This window comes from Elephas maximus, chromosome 27 (genome assembly GCF_024166365.1).
Source record: "Elephas maximus indicus isolate mEleMax1 chromosome 27, mEleMax1 primary haplotype, whole genome shotgun sequence".
NCBI lineage: Eukaryota > Metazoa > Chordata > Mammalia > Proboscidea > Elephantidae > Elephas > Elephas maximus.
Genome location: NC_064845.1, coordinates 33,044,415 through 33,063,460, shown reverse-complemented (window position 1 = coordinate 33,063,460; position 19,046 = coordinate 33,044,415). Strand labels below are relative to the sequence as shown.

The 19,046-nt window shown below is 39.2% G+C and overlaps 1 protein-coding gene across 1 annotated transcript in view; it reads left to right on the top strand.

Annotated features, from left to right (window-relative positions):
- DNAJC13 (DnaJ heat shock protein family (Hsp40) member C13) overlaps positions 1-19,046 on the top strand; it is a 139,665-nt gene that overhangs the window by 93,299 nt on the left and 27,320 nt on the right. The window contains exons 43-50 of the mRNA XM_049870873.1: positions 1,683-1,799; positions 2,932-3,109; positions 4,896-4,987; positions 14,321-14,420; positions 16,406-16,480; positions 16,733-16,845; positions 18,612-18,781; positions 18,947-18,989. Coding sequence (XP_049726830.1) covers positions 1,683-1,799; positions 2,932-3,109; positions 4,896-4,987; positions 14,321-14,420; positions 16,406-16,480; positions 16,733-16,845; positions 18,612-18,781; positions 18,947-18,989 — 888 coding nt within the window. The remainder of the gene's footprint in view (positions 1-1,682; positions 1,800-2,931; positions 3,110-4,895; positions 4,988-14,320; positions 14,421-16,405; positions 16,481-16,732; positions 16,846-18,611; positions 18,782-18,946; positions 18,990-19,046) is intronic.

The following is a 19,046-nucleotide window of genomic DNA, read 5'->3' as shown; positions in this document are numbered from 1 at the left end:
TCATTCAGTGTATTTCTTCTTAAAACCCATTCCAAATTTGCTTATTTCTCAGTTATACCACCCTATGTTTTATGTCTGATGAGGCCAAATGCCTGCTGAGTGGAGTAAGAAGAGCCAGATATCATACTTGTTTTATAAACTCTAGCTGGAAGATACTTCATCTGTGATCTCAAAATTCTAAAATGAGTTATAATAGAAATCTGTGGACTAAAAATTATAGTGTAACTCTGTGCCTGTTCCAGAGTCACACAGTGCTTATAAACATTATCATAGTGTGACTCTGTGCCTGTTCCAGAGTCACACAGTGGTTATAAACATTATCATAGTGTGACTCTGTGCCTGTTCCAGAGTCACACAGTGCTTATAAACATTATCATAGTGTAACTCTGTGCCTGTTCCAGAGTCACACAGTGCTTATAAACATTATCATAGTGTAACTCTGTGCCTGTTCCAGAGTCACACAGTGGTTATAAACATTATCATAGTGTGACTCTGTGCCTGTTCCAGAGTCACACAGTGGTTATAAACATTATCATAGTGTAACTCTGTGCCTGTTCCAGAGTCACACAGTGCTTATAAACATTATCATAGTGTAACTCTGTGCCTGTTCCAGAGTCACACAGTGCTTATAAACATTATCATAGTGTAACTCTGTGCCTGTTCCAGAGTCACACAGTGCTTATGAACATTATCATTGCATTGAATGCTGAGACACATACCATACCACATTTTTTCTGGAGGGCCAGTTTTTTTCATTTAAATAAATTGTTTTTTTGTTATCGAGAATATATACAGCAAAAACATACACCGATTCAAGTTTCTACATGTACAATTCAGTGACATTAATTACATTCTTTGAGTTGTGCAGCTGTGCTCATCCTTCTCTTCTGAGTTGTTCCTCCCCCATTAACATGAACTCTGTGCCCCCTAAGGCTCCTATCTAATCTTTCGAGTTGCTGTTGTCAATTTGATCCCATATACATAGATTGTAAAAGAGCATAATGCTTGAGGCAGACATTCTTCAGTAGTTAAGCCAAATTGCTTGGTTTTAAGAAGACCTTAGGGAATATTTTTGGTTTAAGGCTTAAATATTAGGGCAGTAGTTTTGTTGGTTTGTCCAGCCTCCATGTCTCCACAAGTCTGGAGTCCATGAAAATTTGAAGTTCTGTTCTGCATTTTCCCCCTTTTGATCAGGATTCTGCTATAGAATCTTTAATCAAAATGTTCAGCAATGGTAGCTGGGCACCACCCAGTTCTTCTGGTCTCATGGCATAGGAGGCAGTTGTTCATGGAGGCAGTTAGCCACACATCCCATATGCTCTTCCTTTTCCTGACTCTCCTTCCTCTGTTGCTCCGGGTGAATAGAGACCAATTGTTGTACCTTGGATGGCCATTTACAAGCTTTTAAGACCCTGGCACTGTGCAGTGAGCTAGGAGGCAGAACAGAACCACAAAATACATTACTCAGCCAATTAACTGGGTTGTCCCATGAAACCATGACCCTAAACCTTCAAACCAAAGAACCAAATCCCATGAGGTGTTGATTGTATATAAGTAGCCTCAGCAGCCACTTTTTTTTTGGTCATTGTTTTAATTATCAGTTACTAAACTGAATATGAATAGATTTAAAATCCAGACATCAGTGATTCTAATTTATATCTAACAGTGTTTTCTCTTAAAAGGGTGATTGTGACAAAACTTATGGATCAGAATTTGTCTACAGTGATCATGCCAAAGAACTTATTGTGGGAGAGATTTTTGTTAGGGTATATAATGAAGTCCCTACTTTCCAACTAGAGGTAAGCTCTCTGATTGTAGTTTTGTTTGATATCTTTGATGACTTGTTGTTGAAAGTTACTAGTTTATTCCTACTGGAAACATTGAAGTAATACCTGTTTTTTGTCAAAATACTCACTTAGGTGTATGGTAGGGTAACTGTTGATAGCTTTGAGCTTCTTTATTTTGAATGTTGAAGAATTAAATTTCGTGAAACTCAGAAGGAATTCTTTGCCCAGCTGTTCCTTATATATTATGGATATATATGACTTCAGCTAACTAGTCCCATGTGGTAGTGCGAGGGGACCTGACGGTGGCCAGTTACGTGGTCTCCCTGTCGTGTGGGATATCAGATCACAACACAGAAGTCCTCCTCTGGCCCATAATTAGAAGGGAGTAAGAAAATACAGGTAGGGAGCAAAGGGAAACGTTTAGAAGGTGGCTGAGGTTATATCAGGTCATTTCTGGTGATTATCCCTCGTCATCACCTGCTTTTTCATCTTAGTGCTGGCGATCGTGCAGGGTTTTTTGTTGTTATTATATTTAATTTTGTTCTTTGTTTTTTGGAGGGGGTGTCACAGAGAAGTTGGTGGTTGGTTGGTTTGTTAGGAGGGAAGAACTGAGGCCTTAAACTTTTATGTGTTTTATGCTTCACTCTTAGGAAAAAAGAAGGAATTTCTAAGCCATACTGTGTAGTATTTATGACAGAACAGTATACATAAATAACTAGTAAGCAGAATGAGTTAAGAGATTTGTGAAGTTCTTTTGAATTTGTATTCTAAATATATATGATTTACAGTTATAAAAATATAGCCAAATTGTGGAAGTACATGTCATAATATAAACTAGCAGTTGCTTTGATTTCTAAAGGAACGAGATACTCTGATCTCAGAATTGTCACACTAAGGTACTGATGGAAGTGTATCAGATCTCCAGTGTGCTGGGACAGCAAACGTTGAGAAATAGTTTCTAATGCAACTGGTTTTTGACTTACCCTCTTTTTTAAATATATACATGTGTTCATGTGTATGTATTAAATTAATCATGCTTATTCGCCTTACATAGCTTGAAATTTCTTTCTTCTGTTATGGAGTCTTTGTTATAGGTTCTTTCTGAGGGGACACATGTTTTCCGATATTTCTCTGTTTGACTCAGGTTCCGAAAGAATTTGCTGCAAGTCTCTTGGATTACATAGGCTCCCAGGCCCAGTACCTCCACACGTTCATGGCCATCACACATGCGGCAAAGGTGGAGTCGGAGCAACACGGAGACCGCCTGCCGAGAGTGGAGATGGCTTTGGAAGCTCTGAGAAATGTCATAAAACATAATCCCGGTGCGTGTCTGTATCCTGATCAGTATGATCCTCACAACAGAAAAGCCTCAAAATGTCCAGTTCTTTCTTTTATCAGGGAAATTGATGCCAATATTTTTACTTACAAACAGGAGGCTGGAGAGAGTAGTCAAGGTACCATGTTTAGAAGAATTTATACCTTTAAGAGGAAATGGGCTTAAATATGTTGAAAAGGAGGAATAATTTGATAATATAAAATTTCATATTGACGAAATAAGTTGACACACCAAGTACTTGGATTAGGCTTCTTCATTAGGTGGTCTTATTTTTCCTCTACCGTGAAACACAGTGCCATGTGCATATGGATGCTTGTGTCTTTAAAAAATTGCCTCAAGTTTGTGTTACTTAAATATTGAAATAATAAAAAAGGTGAGAATCCCCATGAAATAATAAAAAGGTGAGAATCCTCTTTCTTAAACATCTTTTAGAGGACATATGCAAAAAATGTTATCACTCTAGCCTGATTCCAGGGAGATGGATGAGTGAAAATCTGGAAGCTTGTAACTTCGATAACTTTGGTTTGATAATAAATTCAGTACAAATTCAATTTAAACTGCATGAAGATTTCAGATTTTTTTTAGCATTTCTTTGCATTATTTTTCAGATACTTTTTACTTTTTTTAGAATATATCAAAGTACTGTTAACTCTGACTTTTGTAGGTTATTACCAAAAAATTATTCAAATAAATAACAATAATGAAATGTAATTAGGAAAAATGACTTATTCCCAAGGTATACATCGGGATGCTATTAAAGTCAGTGTTATAAGGTCGGAGCAAGACTTCATTCTCTTATTTGGAGTTGGCACCACAGACTGTTAATAGTGGTGTGTTAGATATAAAGCAAATTGAAGCAGGTCAAGCTACTGATTCGGAACTTTTTAAAATTGAAGAAGGGCCTGCACAGACATTTTACTTGCATGCAGTCAGTAAAGTTCATGCATCAGGATTGTGTACTCTCTGGTAGTTTAGAAGTATGGTTTGTGTGTCATTGATATATTCATGACAGTTCTTACCTGTTAAGTGTTTTGCAAATAAATTTTTAAACAGTATATCTATGGAATAATATCAGTTGAAGGGGTATAAGTGAATTAATGAGGTTTCAGAAGATCACAAATTACATAGTATGTTCTACCTACCATATAAGCCGTTGCCATTGAATTGATCCCATAGCAAAAGGAAATATATGCTAAAACCTTCCTGTTTAATATTTTTCTTTTATTCACAAAAAATGGTAGTAAATATATGGGATTGGGTTTGAGATGGATGGGAATGGAAATACCATTCAATTTTACGTATTTTCACCAGAAGGCCTTTGTATGTGTATGTCAGTATTTTTATTTATTTATTTTTATGTAGCCCTCAAGTGGTAGAGTTCTAACCCAGTCTTACTTAAAAGCCAGATGAAGCCAAGCTCTCCCAGTATTTAATTAGGCTGAAGGGTAGCCTTACGGTCTAGAGATAAAGAGGGAAAGTCACCACCTTACGCCTTGTATTTCTCAGCTGTATTTGGATTATTTATTTGATGAAGTTCTTGTTTTTAGCCTGGGAGCTAAGGATGGGGTTGGGAAAACAGAACAATCCTAAGATACTCTAATATATTGCTTTTTGCCTCTTAAGATGTACTGTCATTAAGAGATACTCCACTCATTTCATGTCACCGTGTTTGGAAAAGGGTTGTCAGAGAATTGTAATTGACAATGTATGAAGGTGTACAGTTTAGAACATCTCTTAGAAATAAACATAACGTTTTTATTCTTACTCTCTAGGCTCTGAAAGTGAATGTATCGGTCACTTTAAGTTAATATTTTCTCTTCTCCGAGTCCATGGAGCTGGTCAAGTGCAGCAGTTGGCTTTAGAGGTAAAAGTATTTTATACTAAAGCATGTTGTCTTTCCTACCCCTTACTGTATCTGGCTTGAGGCTTGATTATGTAACCCTCATCTGACATTGAATGGAAGTATGCCTATTAAGCAGTGTGAATATGTTTTTAAAATTTTAATTTCAAAGAGTGAATATTGCACAGTGTTGTTCCAGGTGGTTCTCTTTGTGGTCATTGTCTGTCACGCAGCTGGGCTTGGAATGTACAGTGTCATGTGGTGTGGGTTAAAGAATAGGCTTTATTTGGGAAGCTTAGAAGCCACAGGTCATCAAGAAGAGTAAGTAGGGGCTCCATGATTACTTGTCCCCACAGAGAGGCATGCTGACGCCAGGGCACTCTGCTAGATGCATGCTATGGATTTGCTATCCAGAGAATGGACCCTGCCCGTGCCCCTCAGCTGCTCTCCCTTCTATAAGTCTAGTTCTAAAGCAACCTTTTCAGTGAGGATGACAAATAGACAGCTGGTATCTGATGCTATTCACCGGAGTTGTCTAGGAAAGCCAGCTGCCCAGAACCTGTGGGCTCTAGGGGGTCCAAGAGAGTTGGAGGCCCCTCCTTCAGAAGGATTGAAACCACTGGTCCTGTGGAAAGCTGTTTGGGTGCAGCCTTTTCCTCTGGGAGATGCAGGCAGTCCTTGTCACAGCTGGCTCATTGTCCAGACAACCCAGAGTAAGCTCCCAGGGTCATTTTTTAGATGATCCTGTTCATGTTAACACATGCCGGCTTGGCGTGTGATAAACTCAGCCCTGCAGTCACAGGTTCACGAGCAGTCTATGATGATTTGTATCATGTGTTCTTGGATTACATTTTGGTTTAAAACAGATTTTTAATACAATAATAAGCATCGAATTGGTCAAAAAGCGTAAAGCGTCAGCTCTTTTAATTGAAATTCATGCATCCTTAATTCTTTCAAGTACCTTGTAACTTTTAAAATAAACATTTTGAAATCTAGGATAAGTTGCTTTGAGATGCCAGCCTTATGGCTTAAGTGACTTTGGCCTTTAGATGTATACTATAAAAAGTCACCCTTGAGAGGTCATTCTCTTTGAAGGAAAAACATTCCTCTTTCTTTATGATGTAAACATGAACTCAGGGGGGGCGGAGCCAAGATGGCGGACTAGGCAGACGCTACCTCGGATCCCTCTTACAACAAAGACACGGAAAAACAAGTGAATCGATCACATACATAACAATCTACGAACCCTGAACAACAAACACAGATTTAGAGACGGAGAACGAACTAATACGGGGAAGCAGCGATTGTTTCCAGAGCCTGGAGCCAGCGTACCAGTCAGGTACGGCACAAGCACAGAGACCTGCTCCACCCCCCTGAACTAACCCCGGGAGGGGGACCAGCTGGTTCCACGGGCGGCGTGGGACGCAGCCGGTAGGAGAAGTCCCCGGGAGGCAGTGACTGATCTTGGAGCAGAAAGAGCAGCATCCGAGCCGGGGAACCGTCCCGCAGGGATTAGGACTGCACGCAGGTACGCCATAAACACGGAGAGTTGCTCCACCCCCTGAACTAACCCCGGGAAGGGGACCAGCCGGGTCCCGCGGGCGGCGTGGGACGCAGCCGGTAGGAGAAGTCCCCGGGAGGCAGCGACTGGTATTGGAGTGGGGAGAACAGCGTTCCAGCCAGGACACTCGGTCGCGGCACAAGCACAGGGAGCTACTCCACCCATCTGAACTAACCCCGGGAGGGGGCCCACCTAGTTCACGGGGGCGGCACGGCCACGCGGCTGGAGAGACGAGAAGTCCCCGGGAGGCAGCGACTGATTTTGGAGTTGAGAGTGCACCGTCCCAGTAGGGGAGCCTTGACGCGGGGCGTGGGGCTGGAAGCGGAGGATCTGACCGTGACTCCAGCGGGCCAGACCCCCCGGGGGCAATCTCCACACAGCCAGCACACATAGGCGACGCGCCCGCGAGAATCTCAGATATAACAGTCATTCCAAGCAAGACAAGCAACTCTGGCTATATTCTGAGGTGCTACTCTCCTATCTCTCTGTTCCCTCCCCCACCCTTCCCAGGCGGCTTCATTAACATCTGAATAGCCTGAGCCAAAGGGAGAACTCTGATAGGGATCTGACTGCAGTTTTTTTTTTTAGCGGATTTTCTGGAAAAACTAGTTTCCCAGTGATGGCTCGGAGACAACAATCCATATCAAACCACTTAAAGAAGCAGACCGGGACAGCTTCTCCAACCCCCCAAACAAAAGAATCAAAATCTTTCCCAAATGAAGATACAATTTTGGAATTATCAGATACAGAATATAAAAAACTAATTTACAGAATGCTTAATGATATCACTAATGAAATTAGGATATCTGCAGAAAAAGCCAAGGAACACACTGATAAAACTGTTGAAGAACTCAAAAAGATTATTCAAGAACATACTGGAAAAATTAATAAGTTGCAAGAATCCATAGAGAGACAACATGTAGAAATCCAAAAGATTAACAATAAAATAACAGAATTAGACAACGTAATAGGAAGTCAGAGGAGCAGACTCGAGCAATTAGAATGCAGACTGGGACATCTGGAGGACCAGGGAATTAACACCAACATAGCTGAAAAAAAATCAGATAAAAGAATTAAAAAAAATGAAGAAACCCTAAGAATTATGTGGGACTCTATCAAGAAGGATAACCTGCGGGTGATTGGAGTCCCAGAACAGGGAGGAGGGACAGAAACCACAGAGAAAATAGTTGAAGAACTTCTGACAGAAAACTTCCCTGACATCATGAAAGACGAAAGGATATCTATCCAAGATGCTCATCGAACCCCATTTAAGATTGATCCAAAAAGAAAAACACCAAGACATATTATCATCAAACTCACCAAAACCAAAGATAAACAGAAAATTTTAAAAGCAGCCAGGGAGAAAAGAAAGGTTTCCTTCAAGGGAGAATCAATAAGAATATGTTCTGACTACTCAGCAGAAACCATGCAGGCAAGAAGGGAATGGGACGACATATACAGAACACTGAAGGAGAAAAACTGCCAGCCAAGGATCATATATCCAGCAAAACTCTCTCTGAAATATGAAGGCGAAATTAAGATATTTACAGACAAACACAAGTTTAGAGAATTTGCAAAAACCAAACCAAAGCTACAAGAAATACTAAAGGATATTGTTTGGTCAGAGAACCAATAATATCAGATATCAGCACAACACAAGGTCACAAAACAGAACGTCCTGATATCAACTCAAATAGGGAAATCACAAAAACAAACAAATTAAGATTAATTAAAAAAAAAAAAATACACATAACAGGGAATCATGGAAGTCAATAGGTAAAAGATCACAATAATCAAAAAGAGGGACTAAATACAGGAGGCATTGAACTGCCATATGGAGAGTGATACAAGGCGATATAGAACAATACAAGTTAGGTTTTTACTTAGAAAAATAGGGGTATATAATGAGGTAACCACAAAAAGGTATAACAACTCTATAACTCAAGACAAAAACCAAGAAAAACGTAACGACTCAACTAACATAAAGTCAAACACTATGAAAATGAGGATCTCACAATTTACTAAGAAAAACGCCTCAGCACAAAAAAGTATGTGGAAAAATGAAATTGTCAACAACACACATAAAAAGGCATCAAAATGACAGCACTAAAAACTTACTTATCTATAATTACCCTGAATGTAAATGGACTAAATGCACCAATAAAGAGACAGAGAGTCACAGACTGGATAAAGAAACACGATCCATCTATATGCTGCCTACAAGAGACACACCTTAGACTTAGAGACTCAAATAAACTAAAACTCAAAGGATGGAAAAAAGTATATCAAGCAAACAATAAGCAAAAAAGAAGAGGAGTAGCAATATTAATTTCTGACAAAATAGACTTTAGACTTAAATCCACCACAAAGGATAAAGAAGGACACTATATAATGATAAAAGGGACAATTGATCAGGAAGACATAACCATATTAAATATTTACGCACCCAATGACAGGGCTGCAAGATACATAAATCAAATTTTAACAGAACTGAAAAGCGAGATAGATACCTCCACAATTATAGTAGGAGACTTCAACACACCACTTTCGGAGAAGGACAGGACATCCAGCAAGAAGCTCAACAGAGACACGGAAGATCTAATTACAACAATCAACCAACTTGACCTCATTGACTTATACAGAACTCTCCACCCAACTGCTGCAAAATATACTTTTTTTTCCAGCGCACATGGAACATTCTCTAGAATAGACCACATATTAGGACATAAAACAAACCTTTGCAGAGTCCAAAACATCGAAATATTACAAAGCATCTTCTCAGATCACAAGGCAATAAAACTAGAGATCAATAACAGAAAAACGAGGGAAAAGAAATCAAATACTTGGAAAATGAACAATACCCTCCTGAAAAAAGACTGGGTTATAGAAGACATCAAGGAGGGAATAAGGAAATTCATAGAAAGCAACGAGAATGAAAATACTTCCTATCAAAACCTCTGGGACACAGCAAAAGCAGTGCTCAGAGGCCAATTTATATCAATAAATGCACACATACAAAAAGAAGAAAGAGCCAAAATCAGAGAACTGTCCCTACAACTTGAACAAATAGAAAGTGAGCAACAAAAGAATCCATCAGGCACCAGAAGAAAACAAATAATAAAAATTAGAGCTGAACTAAATGAATTAGAGAACAGAAAAACAATTGAAAGAATTAACAAAGCCAAAAGCTGGTTCTTTGAAAAAATTAACAAAATTGATAAACCATTGGCTAGACTGACTAAAGAAAAACAGGAAAGGAAACAAATAACCCGAATAAGAAATGAGAAGGACCACATCACAACAGAACCAAATGAAATTAAAAGAATCATTTCAGATTATTATGAAAAATTGTACTCTAACAAATTTGAAAACCTAGAAGAAATGGATGAATTCCTGGAAAAACACTACCTACCTAAACTAACACATTCAGAAGTAGAACAACTAAATAGACCCATAACAAAAAAAGAGATTGAAACGGTAATCAAAAAACTCCCAACAAAAAAAAGTCCCGGCCCGGACGGCTTCACTGCAGAGTTCTACCAAATTTTCAGAGAAGAGTTAACACCACTACTACTAAAGGTATTCCAAAGCATAGAAAATGACGGAATACTACCCAACTCATTCTATGAAGCCACCATCTCCCTGATACCAAAACCAGGTAAAGACATTACAAAAAAAGAAAATTATAGACCTATATCCCTCATGAACATTGATGCAAAAATCCTCAACAAAATTCTAGCCAATAGAATCCAACAACACATCAAAAAAATAATTCACCCTGATCAAGTGGGATTTATACCAGGTATGCAAGGCTGGTTTAATATCAGAAAAACCATTAATGTAATCCATCACATAAATAAAACAAAAGACAAAAACCACATGATCTTATCAATTGATGCAGAAAAGGCATTTGACAAAGTCCAACACCCATTCATGATAAAAACTCTTACCAAAATAGGAATTGAAGGAAAATTCCTCAACATAATAAAGGGCATCTATGCAAAGCCAACAGCCAATGTCACTCTAAATGGAGAGAACCTGAAAGCATTTCCCTTGAGAACGGGAACCAGACAAGGATGCCCTTTATCACCGCTCTTATTCAACATCGTGTTGGAAGTCTTAGCCAGGGCAATCAGGCTAGACAAAGAAATAAAAGGTATCCGGATTGGCAAGGAAGAAGTAAAGTTATCACTATTTGCAGATGACATGATTATATACACAGAAAACCCTAAGGAATCCTCCAGAAAACTGCTGAAACTAATAGAAGAGTTTGGCAGAGTCTCAGGTTATAAAATAAACATACAAAAATCACTTGGATTCCTCTACATCAACAAAAAGAACACCGAAGAGGAAATAACCAAATCAATACCATTCACAATAGCCCCCAAGAAGATAAGATACTTAGGAATAAATCTTACCAAGGATATAAAAGACCTATACAAAGAAAACTACAAAGCTCTACTACAAGAAATTCAAAAGGACATACTTAAGTGGAAAAACATACCTTGCTCATGGATAGGAAGACTTAACATAGTAAAAATGTCTATTCTACCAAAAGCCATCTATACATTTAACGCACTTCCGATCCAAATTCCAATGTCATATTTTAAGGGGATAGAGAAACAAATCACCAATTTCATATGGAACGGAAAGAAGCCCCGGATAAGCAAAGCACTACTGAAAAAGAAGAAGAAAGTGGGAGGCCTCACCTTACCTGACTTCAGAAACTATTATACAGCCACAGTAGTCAAAACAGCCTGGTATTGGTACAACAACAGACACATAGACCAATGGAACAGAATTGAGAACCCAGACATAGATCCATCCACGTATGAGCAGCTGATATTTGACAAAGGACCAGTGTCAATTAACTGGGGAAAAGATAGCCTTTTTAACAAATGGTGCTGGCATAACTGGATATCCATTTGCAAAAAAATGAAACAGGACCCATACCTCACACCATGCACAAAAACTAACTCCAAGTGGATCAAAGACCTAAACATAAAGACTAAAACGATAAAGATCATGGAAGAAAAAATTGGGACAACCCTAGGAGCCCTAATACAAGGTATAAACAGAATACAAAACATTACCAAAAATGATGAAGAGAAACCCGATAACTGGGAGCTCCTAAAAATCAAACACCTATGCTCATCTAAAGACTTCACCAAAAGAGTAAAAAGACCACCTACAGATTGGGAAAGAATTTTCAGCTATGACATCTCAGACCAGCGCCTGATCTTTAAAATCTACATGATTCTGTCAAAACTCAACCACAAAAAGACAAACAACCCAATCAAGAAGTGGGCAAAGGATATGAACACACATTTCACTAAAGAAGATATTCAGGCAGCCAACAGATACATGAGAAAATGCTCTCGATCATTAGCCATTAGAGAAATGCAAATTAAAACTACGATGAGATTCCATCTCACACCAGCAAGGCTGGCATTAATCCAAAAAACACAAAATAATAAATGTTGGAGAGGCTGCGGAGAGATTGGAACTCTCATACACTGCTGGTGGGAATGTAAAATGGTACAACCACTTTGGAAATCTATCTGGCGTTATCTTAAACAGTTAGAAATAGAACTACCATACAACCCAGAAATCCCACTCCTAGGAATATACCCTAGAGATACAAGAGCCTTCATACAAACAGATATATGCACACCCATGTTTATTGCAGCTCTGTTTACAATAGCAAAAAGTTGGAAGCAACCAAGGTGTCCATCAACGGATGAATGGGTAAATAAATTGTGGTATATTCACACAATGGAATACTACGCATCGATAAAGAACAGTGACGAATCTCTGAAACATTTCATAACATGGAGGAACCTGGAAGGCATTATGCTGAGCGAAATTAGTCAGAGGCAAAAGGACAAATATTGTATAAGACCACTATTATAAGATCTTGAGAAATAGTAAACCTGAGAAGAACACATACTTTTGTGGTTACGAGGGGGGGAGGGAGGGAGGGTGGGAGAGGGTTTTTTATTGATTAATCAGTAGATAAGAACTGCTTTAGGTGAAGGGAAAGACAACACTCAATACATGGAAGGTCAGCTCAATTGGACTGCACCAAAAGCAAAGAAGTTTCCGGGATAAAATGAATGCTTCAAAGGTCAGCGGAGCAAGCGCGGGGGTCTGGGGAACATGGTTTGCGGGGACTTCTAAGTCAATTGGCAAAATAATTCTATTATGAAATCATTCTGCATCCCACTTCGAAATGTGGCGTCTGGGGTCTTAAATGCTAACAAGCAGCCATCTAAGATGCAGCAATTGGTCTCAACCCACCTGGAGCAAAGGAAAATGAAGAACACCAAGCCCACATGACAACTAAGAGCCCAAGAGACAGAAAGGGCCACATGAACCAGAGACCTACATCATCCTGAGACCAGAAGAACTAGTTGGTGCCCGGCCACAATCGATGACTGCCCTGACAGGGAGCTCAGCAGAGGACCCCTGAGGGAGCAGGAGATCAGTGGGATGCAGACCCCAAATTCTCATAACAAGACCAAACTTAATGGTCTGACTGAGACTGGAGGAATCCCGGCGGCCATGCTCCCCAGACCTTCAGCTGACACAGGACAGGAACCATCCCCGAAGACAACTCTTCAGAAATGAAAGGGACTGGTCAGCGGGTGGGAGAGAGATGCTGATGAAGAGTGAGCTAATTATATCAGGTGGACACTTGAGATTGTGTTGGCAACTCTTGCCTGGAGGGGGGATGGGAGGATAGAGAGAGAGGGAAGCCGGCAAAATTGTCAAGAAAGGAGAGACTGAAAGGGCTGACTCAAGACGGGGAGAGTAAGTGGGAGTAGGGAGTGAGATGTATGTAAACTTATATGTGACAGACTGATTGGATTTGTAAACGTTCACTTGAAGCTTAATAAAAGTTATTAAAAAAAAAAAAAAAAAAAAAACATGAACTCAGTCCATTGTGCTGGATAATGAGCCCAAGCCCAGTGCCGTCGAGCCAATTCCGACTCATAGCGACCCTATAGTATAGAGTAGAACTGCCCCATAGAGTTTCCAAGGAGCGCCTGGCAGATTTGATCTGCCAACCGTTTGGTTAGCAGCCGTAGCACTTAACCACTGTGCCACCAGGGTTGCTGCTGGGTACTGAAGGCATTTATTCTTTCCCTCTAAAGGCAAAAAGAAGGTCCCAGTAGTGAGGATTTTATTTGTCTAAACACCCCTACCCCCAAATCAGTGACTGGAAAGCACTACAGTGTTTCCAATAATATAGTGTATCCTGGAGCCTGTATGATATAGGTTTGAAGGCCTCTGGTAAACCTCAACCCCCAAACCAAACCAAACCCACTGCCATTGAGTTGATTCTGAATTATAGTGCCTCTATAGGACAGAACTGAACTGCCCCATAGGGTTTCCAAGACTGTAATCTTTATGGAAGCAGACTGCTATATCTTTCTCCTGTGGAGCGGCTGGTGGGTTAGAACCACTGACCTTTTGGTTAACAGCCAAGTGCTTAACCACTGCCGTCAGGGCTCCCTTACAGGCCTCAAGGTGTAGCATATTGGTGCTAAAATGTTTGTTATATTATTATATTCTTACCTCTAGATGAATAGGGAGCCGATGTACATAATACTTGAGCTCTAGTATTTTTTCAAAGTAGTGAAGCCAACCTTTTAAAATTAAACTCTTCTCTGGGAATTAAATATTTTGTCCTTCAAACTTTTTTCTCACTTTTGTAAAATGTGCATGACTTAATTTGATTTAGGTCCCAAGTTCTTTCCAAACCTCTTAATATCCTATTAATTAATTTTCAGGTTGTGAATATAGTGACATCTAACCAAGATTGTGTCAACAATATTGCTGAATCAGTGGTTTTGTCCAATTTATTGGCTCTTCTGCATTCATTGCCATCAAGTATGTATATCCACAAGTGACATTTTGGAAACCATAGCACAGCCAACCCGTGTTGGGGAGCAATTACATAGATGATACAAAACCTTGGACATTATGTCATCTGTGTTTAGTTTTAGAATGTTTTAAGTGGTATTGTTTGTATTAGTCTTCCTAATTATGTTTTAGTAGGTTAATAAAATTATTTTGCTTTTCTCATATCAAAAGTTGAAAGTTGGGTTTAGAGAGAGGTCCAGAAGCACTATAAAGCATTAATAGAGGGAAATAACCTAGGATTTTCAGTTTGCTGAGCACAGTTTACAAATGAGTGATTGAGAATTGACTAGTATTCCATGTTTTATTAGAAACGTGGTATTGCATGATAAAAAACATTCTTAAGGGAAACATTACCTCGTGTTTAGCTTAGAGTTCAGTTCCACATAGTTTGTATTTTACTGATGTGATGCTGCTAGAGACTGTCACCAACAAGGTGAAATTGATTTTTAAAAATATACCAATCTGATTTCTTGAATACGGTCTGTACTAATATAGGCTCTCAATAAGCTGTACAGCTGTATAACTTAATAGTTTGTAGGCACCCTAGAACCAGCCTTCACGTTGCTTTCCAAAAGCTAGATTATTGAGTTTTTTAGGCAATTGGAGTATAACTCCAGCCTTGTCACTAAGCATCAGAATACGTTGTGCAGCTTGGCTTCAAGTCTGTCCACCTTCTTGGGTACAAGAACCTGATCTCATTCATTTCGTGTGCCAACGTCTTGCACATGTTAGGTGTTTCATGTATGTTCAGTGAATTGAATGGAATTGAATTTCCATTGAATAATTTTGTTTTCTTGAATAGATGACATTGAAATATCTCTGTAAGATGGCAGCTTTTAAAAAGTCATTTACAGATTATTTCTACCACATCTACAATCTTAGTCAGTTTTTATTTTTCCTTTTTCTTTATTGGTTTTTCAATAGCTTTGTGAGGCTGCAAACAATGCGTAACTAAACTGGTCGATGAAGCAGAGACTGCTACAGAAATCATAGTTTGAAAGTGTAATTTTATATCCATTCCTGACTTACCTAGTTCAATCAGTATGTGCATTTTACAGGCAAAATAACTGACACCTGGATGTCTCAGCCTACTCTGCTATGATTTATATTTTAGATTAAATTATCTCTCTCACACTGTTTGCTAAGGGATGTTAGTGTTAGCCTTCTTTTATCCCCTCTAAAGCCTTGTTTCCTTTGAAGCTAAGTTCAGAGCAGTGGTGGGTTTTCAGTGATGTGCTGTTGCTTATTTTAGAAATTCCCTTCTGAGTGTGTGTTCTTACGCATGTTAACAGCCCAGCCGAGCTTCCAGCCTTTGTTGTTGTTGTTGTTGTCTGCTGTCTTTGCCAACTCTTTCCTCCTGTGGCCACCTATCTGTCATTTCCATTTGACTCTAGAAGAGTGAAGGCCAGTAGCCCAGCACACCTGCATATCATAATGGCAATGACAAGAGGTGAGAGGCCTTCGCAGGCTGTGTCCAGAAGGGTGCTGTTAGGTCTTCAAGTGAAACAGTGTTTCGAAACTGCAGCTTCCTTCTCTCTTTCCCCCCTCCCCTCCCAAGATCCCAAGACAGTAGCACCATATAAAAACCTTAGGTTCCTGATCAGAGGGTCTTCTGGGTATCAGGAAGTGAGAAGATTTTGAGCGTGCAGTGAACAATGAGGTGGGAAGACAGTATGACATAGTGGTTATGAATATAAACTGCGGTGTCAGACAGACCTGGATACAGGGCCCAGCTGTGCTGCTCACTACCTGTGAAACCTTGGGCTGGTTAAACTGCACCCCCACTTCCTCATTCACAACACAGCTGTGAAAATACCTGCCTCACTGGTTATGGTAAAGAGTAAGTATGATACCCTGTGTGGAATACCTAGTTCAGTGTCTGGCAGAGTTGAGGCCCAGTAAATATACACAAACACGATGATGTATTTCTTGAAATGTCTTTTACTCTGCAGGTCGTCAGCTTGTCCTGGAAACTCTTTACGCTTTGACATCAAGTACAAAAATAATCAAAGAAGCAATGGCAAAGGGTAATGTATGAAGTGCTTTCTCATCCAATCATAGTAAATACGAGTTTTTTTTTTTTTTTTTTTTTGAGCTGCTTTGTATGGTCTGATAATTAGTCTGGTAATAAGAATGCCTTGGAAGGCTGTAGTTAAAATAAATAAGATGGCATTGAGTTGAAATATAATTTTACTTAAAATAAGATTTAAAGTGAATTCTACTAATTAGAAAAGTCATATTCTTTATGCATAAGCACTGATTCTGTTTTTCCCTCATAGGAGCTTTGATTTATTTATTGGATATGTTCTGCAATTCAACACATCCGCAAGTTCGAGCCCAAACAGCAGAACTTTTTGCTAAAATGACAGCAGATAAACTAATAGGGCCGAAGGTGAGCATAAGACAGGTCCTTGGAAGGAAATTAATTATTAAAGCTCTGCTACTTTGATACCAGTTTTATGAAGTTTACCAAAGTCTGATGTGGTGAGGATAAGAAAATGATTTGTTGTGAAATAACACAATTTTTCTCTTTTTGAAACTATTAGGCCATAGTAGACTAAGTTAATAAACCTAGAAATGAGAAGACTCAGTATTGAGTTAGGCTAAGTAAAACTAAAGTTAGCTTTTTATATTGATTTCACAATATTCGTGACGATGGCTTAAATCTAAGACATTTGAAATTCATCTAACCAGTCATTGGATGATTTCAGTAGTGTCTCACAAACATAAATATAGCTCATGACAAGTGTATAAATGGCTCATTTCTAGAAAGGCTTTACTTCAAATTTAGTTTACTTGCCATAAAAACAACTCTAATTTTTGTTTCAAGCTATGAACTAGTTAAGGGTTTTTTTTTTAGATACTGGGATATAATAGAATATGTTCAAATGTAACCAGATATTTCTGCCCTAAAATTCATTTAGAGTAGCCTCAGCAGTGTTCTGTTAGGGTTGGGTTGCTGGGGAATCAGGAAGAGGATTCAGTGGGATTTCTCATTAAACATAAAACAACCAAGTGTTGTTCAAAAAGATGATTTTGTTAAAAACAAACAACAACAACAAAAAACAAAACCCAAGAGTGATTGTAATAAGGGTGAAGTTGTTGGCCTGGCGTAGTAAGGTTATGGCACTGTGGGTCTGATGTTGTTGGCTGGAAGAAAGAAGCCTATGAGACTCCTTGCTAATTTCATCCTGAAGGCCTTGTTTAATGATAACGAAATGCCCTCCTATGGGAGCCTCAGGAGAGATTACTTTTTTCTTCCAGAAAAAATTGGATTTCTCTTAAGCAGCTGGCACAGTATTATGATGCTCTGTGTGTTGAAATTGATGTTGTTTCCTTCTGTTCATTGACTGCTGGGAAGTTCAGAGCTAAATTTGTGTATATTGCCAGCAGTTATACATATGAATCTTCGTTCATTTAAGCAAATATTTGGTCACCTGTTTTATGCTAGGCACTGAGAATGTAAGCGACAAGCAAGACAGACTGGATCAGGGGAGGTTCCCATAAGATGAAATTTGAGCACAGGCTTGAATGACATAAAGGAGAGAGAACCATATCAGGATCTCAGGGAAAAACAATCTTCCCAACCCTCACTTACCCTTTGTCCTATGCCTCACTTACAGACTTTGAATTTCTGTTTGTGTGTGTGTTGGATATATTTTTCAAAGCTGCTTTTTAAACCTTTTTTGGAAAAAGATATAGCATAACATGAAATAGTACAGCAAAATGTAATTTAAAATATTGTGAGACACCAAGGCAGCATGAGAACGGGGGTAGGACTAGAGGAGCAGGCCAGCTCAAGATACTCTGGGAAGAGGGGGCAGGAGGTGTGTGTGCAAGGCTGGCAGGGGAGCTCTGGGAACTACACGCCAGGGATACTGCATTTCCTCAGGTTTGAAGGGCATGGGATCTACAGGGGCAGAAGTGAAGTTGGAGGGGTAAGCAAGAGGAGATCATAATGAGTCTTGTTAAAGTTACTTTTGCAATAATCAAGATTTATCATTTTTCTCACTCTAGAACTCTTGGATAATAGTTATGGCCTATATCAGCATGACACAAATCACAGCAATATTCTGTCTAAAAATACGTAAAGCAAACCAACTATTAAGATGTTTCCAGTAGGTCTTTTTTTTTTCTTTCTCAAACCTTTTCATATAGGTTCGAATTACGTTAATGAAATTTCTGCCGAGCGTTTTTATGGATGCTATGAGAGACAACCCTGAAGCTGCTGTACATATTTTTGAAGGAACTCATGAAAATCCTGAGTTAATTTGGAACGATAGTTCCAGAGATAAAGTGTCCACAACAGTTAGAGAAATGATGCTGGAGTAAGTAAAGACAAGCGTGATAGCTTATGGCCATTAGATACAGTCGTGGGGGAGGGCACGGTTTCCCACACTGCCTTACCACCTCGCTAAGGCTTATTCTGCAGGTTAATGGAAGTGTTTTGTGACTGAAGTTTGGTATTTTTCTCTCCCTTTTTTTTCCCCAAGGCACTTTAAAAATCAGCAAGACAACCCTGACGTAAACTGGAAGGTAAGATGTTCTTTATTCAGAGGAAGAAATTTGACGTTTAAGTTCTTTTTTCTTGCT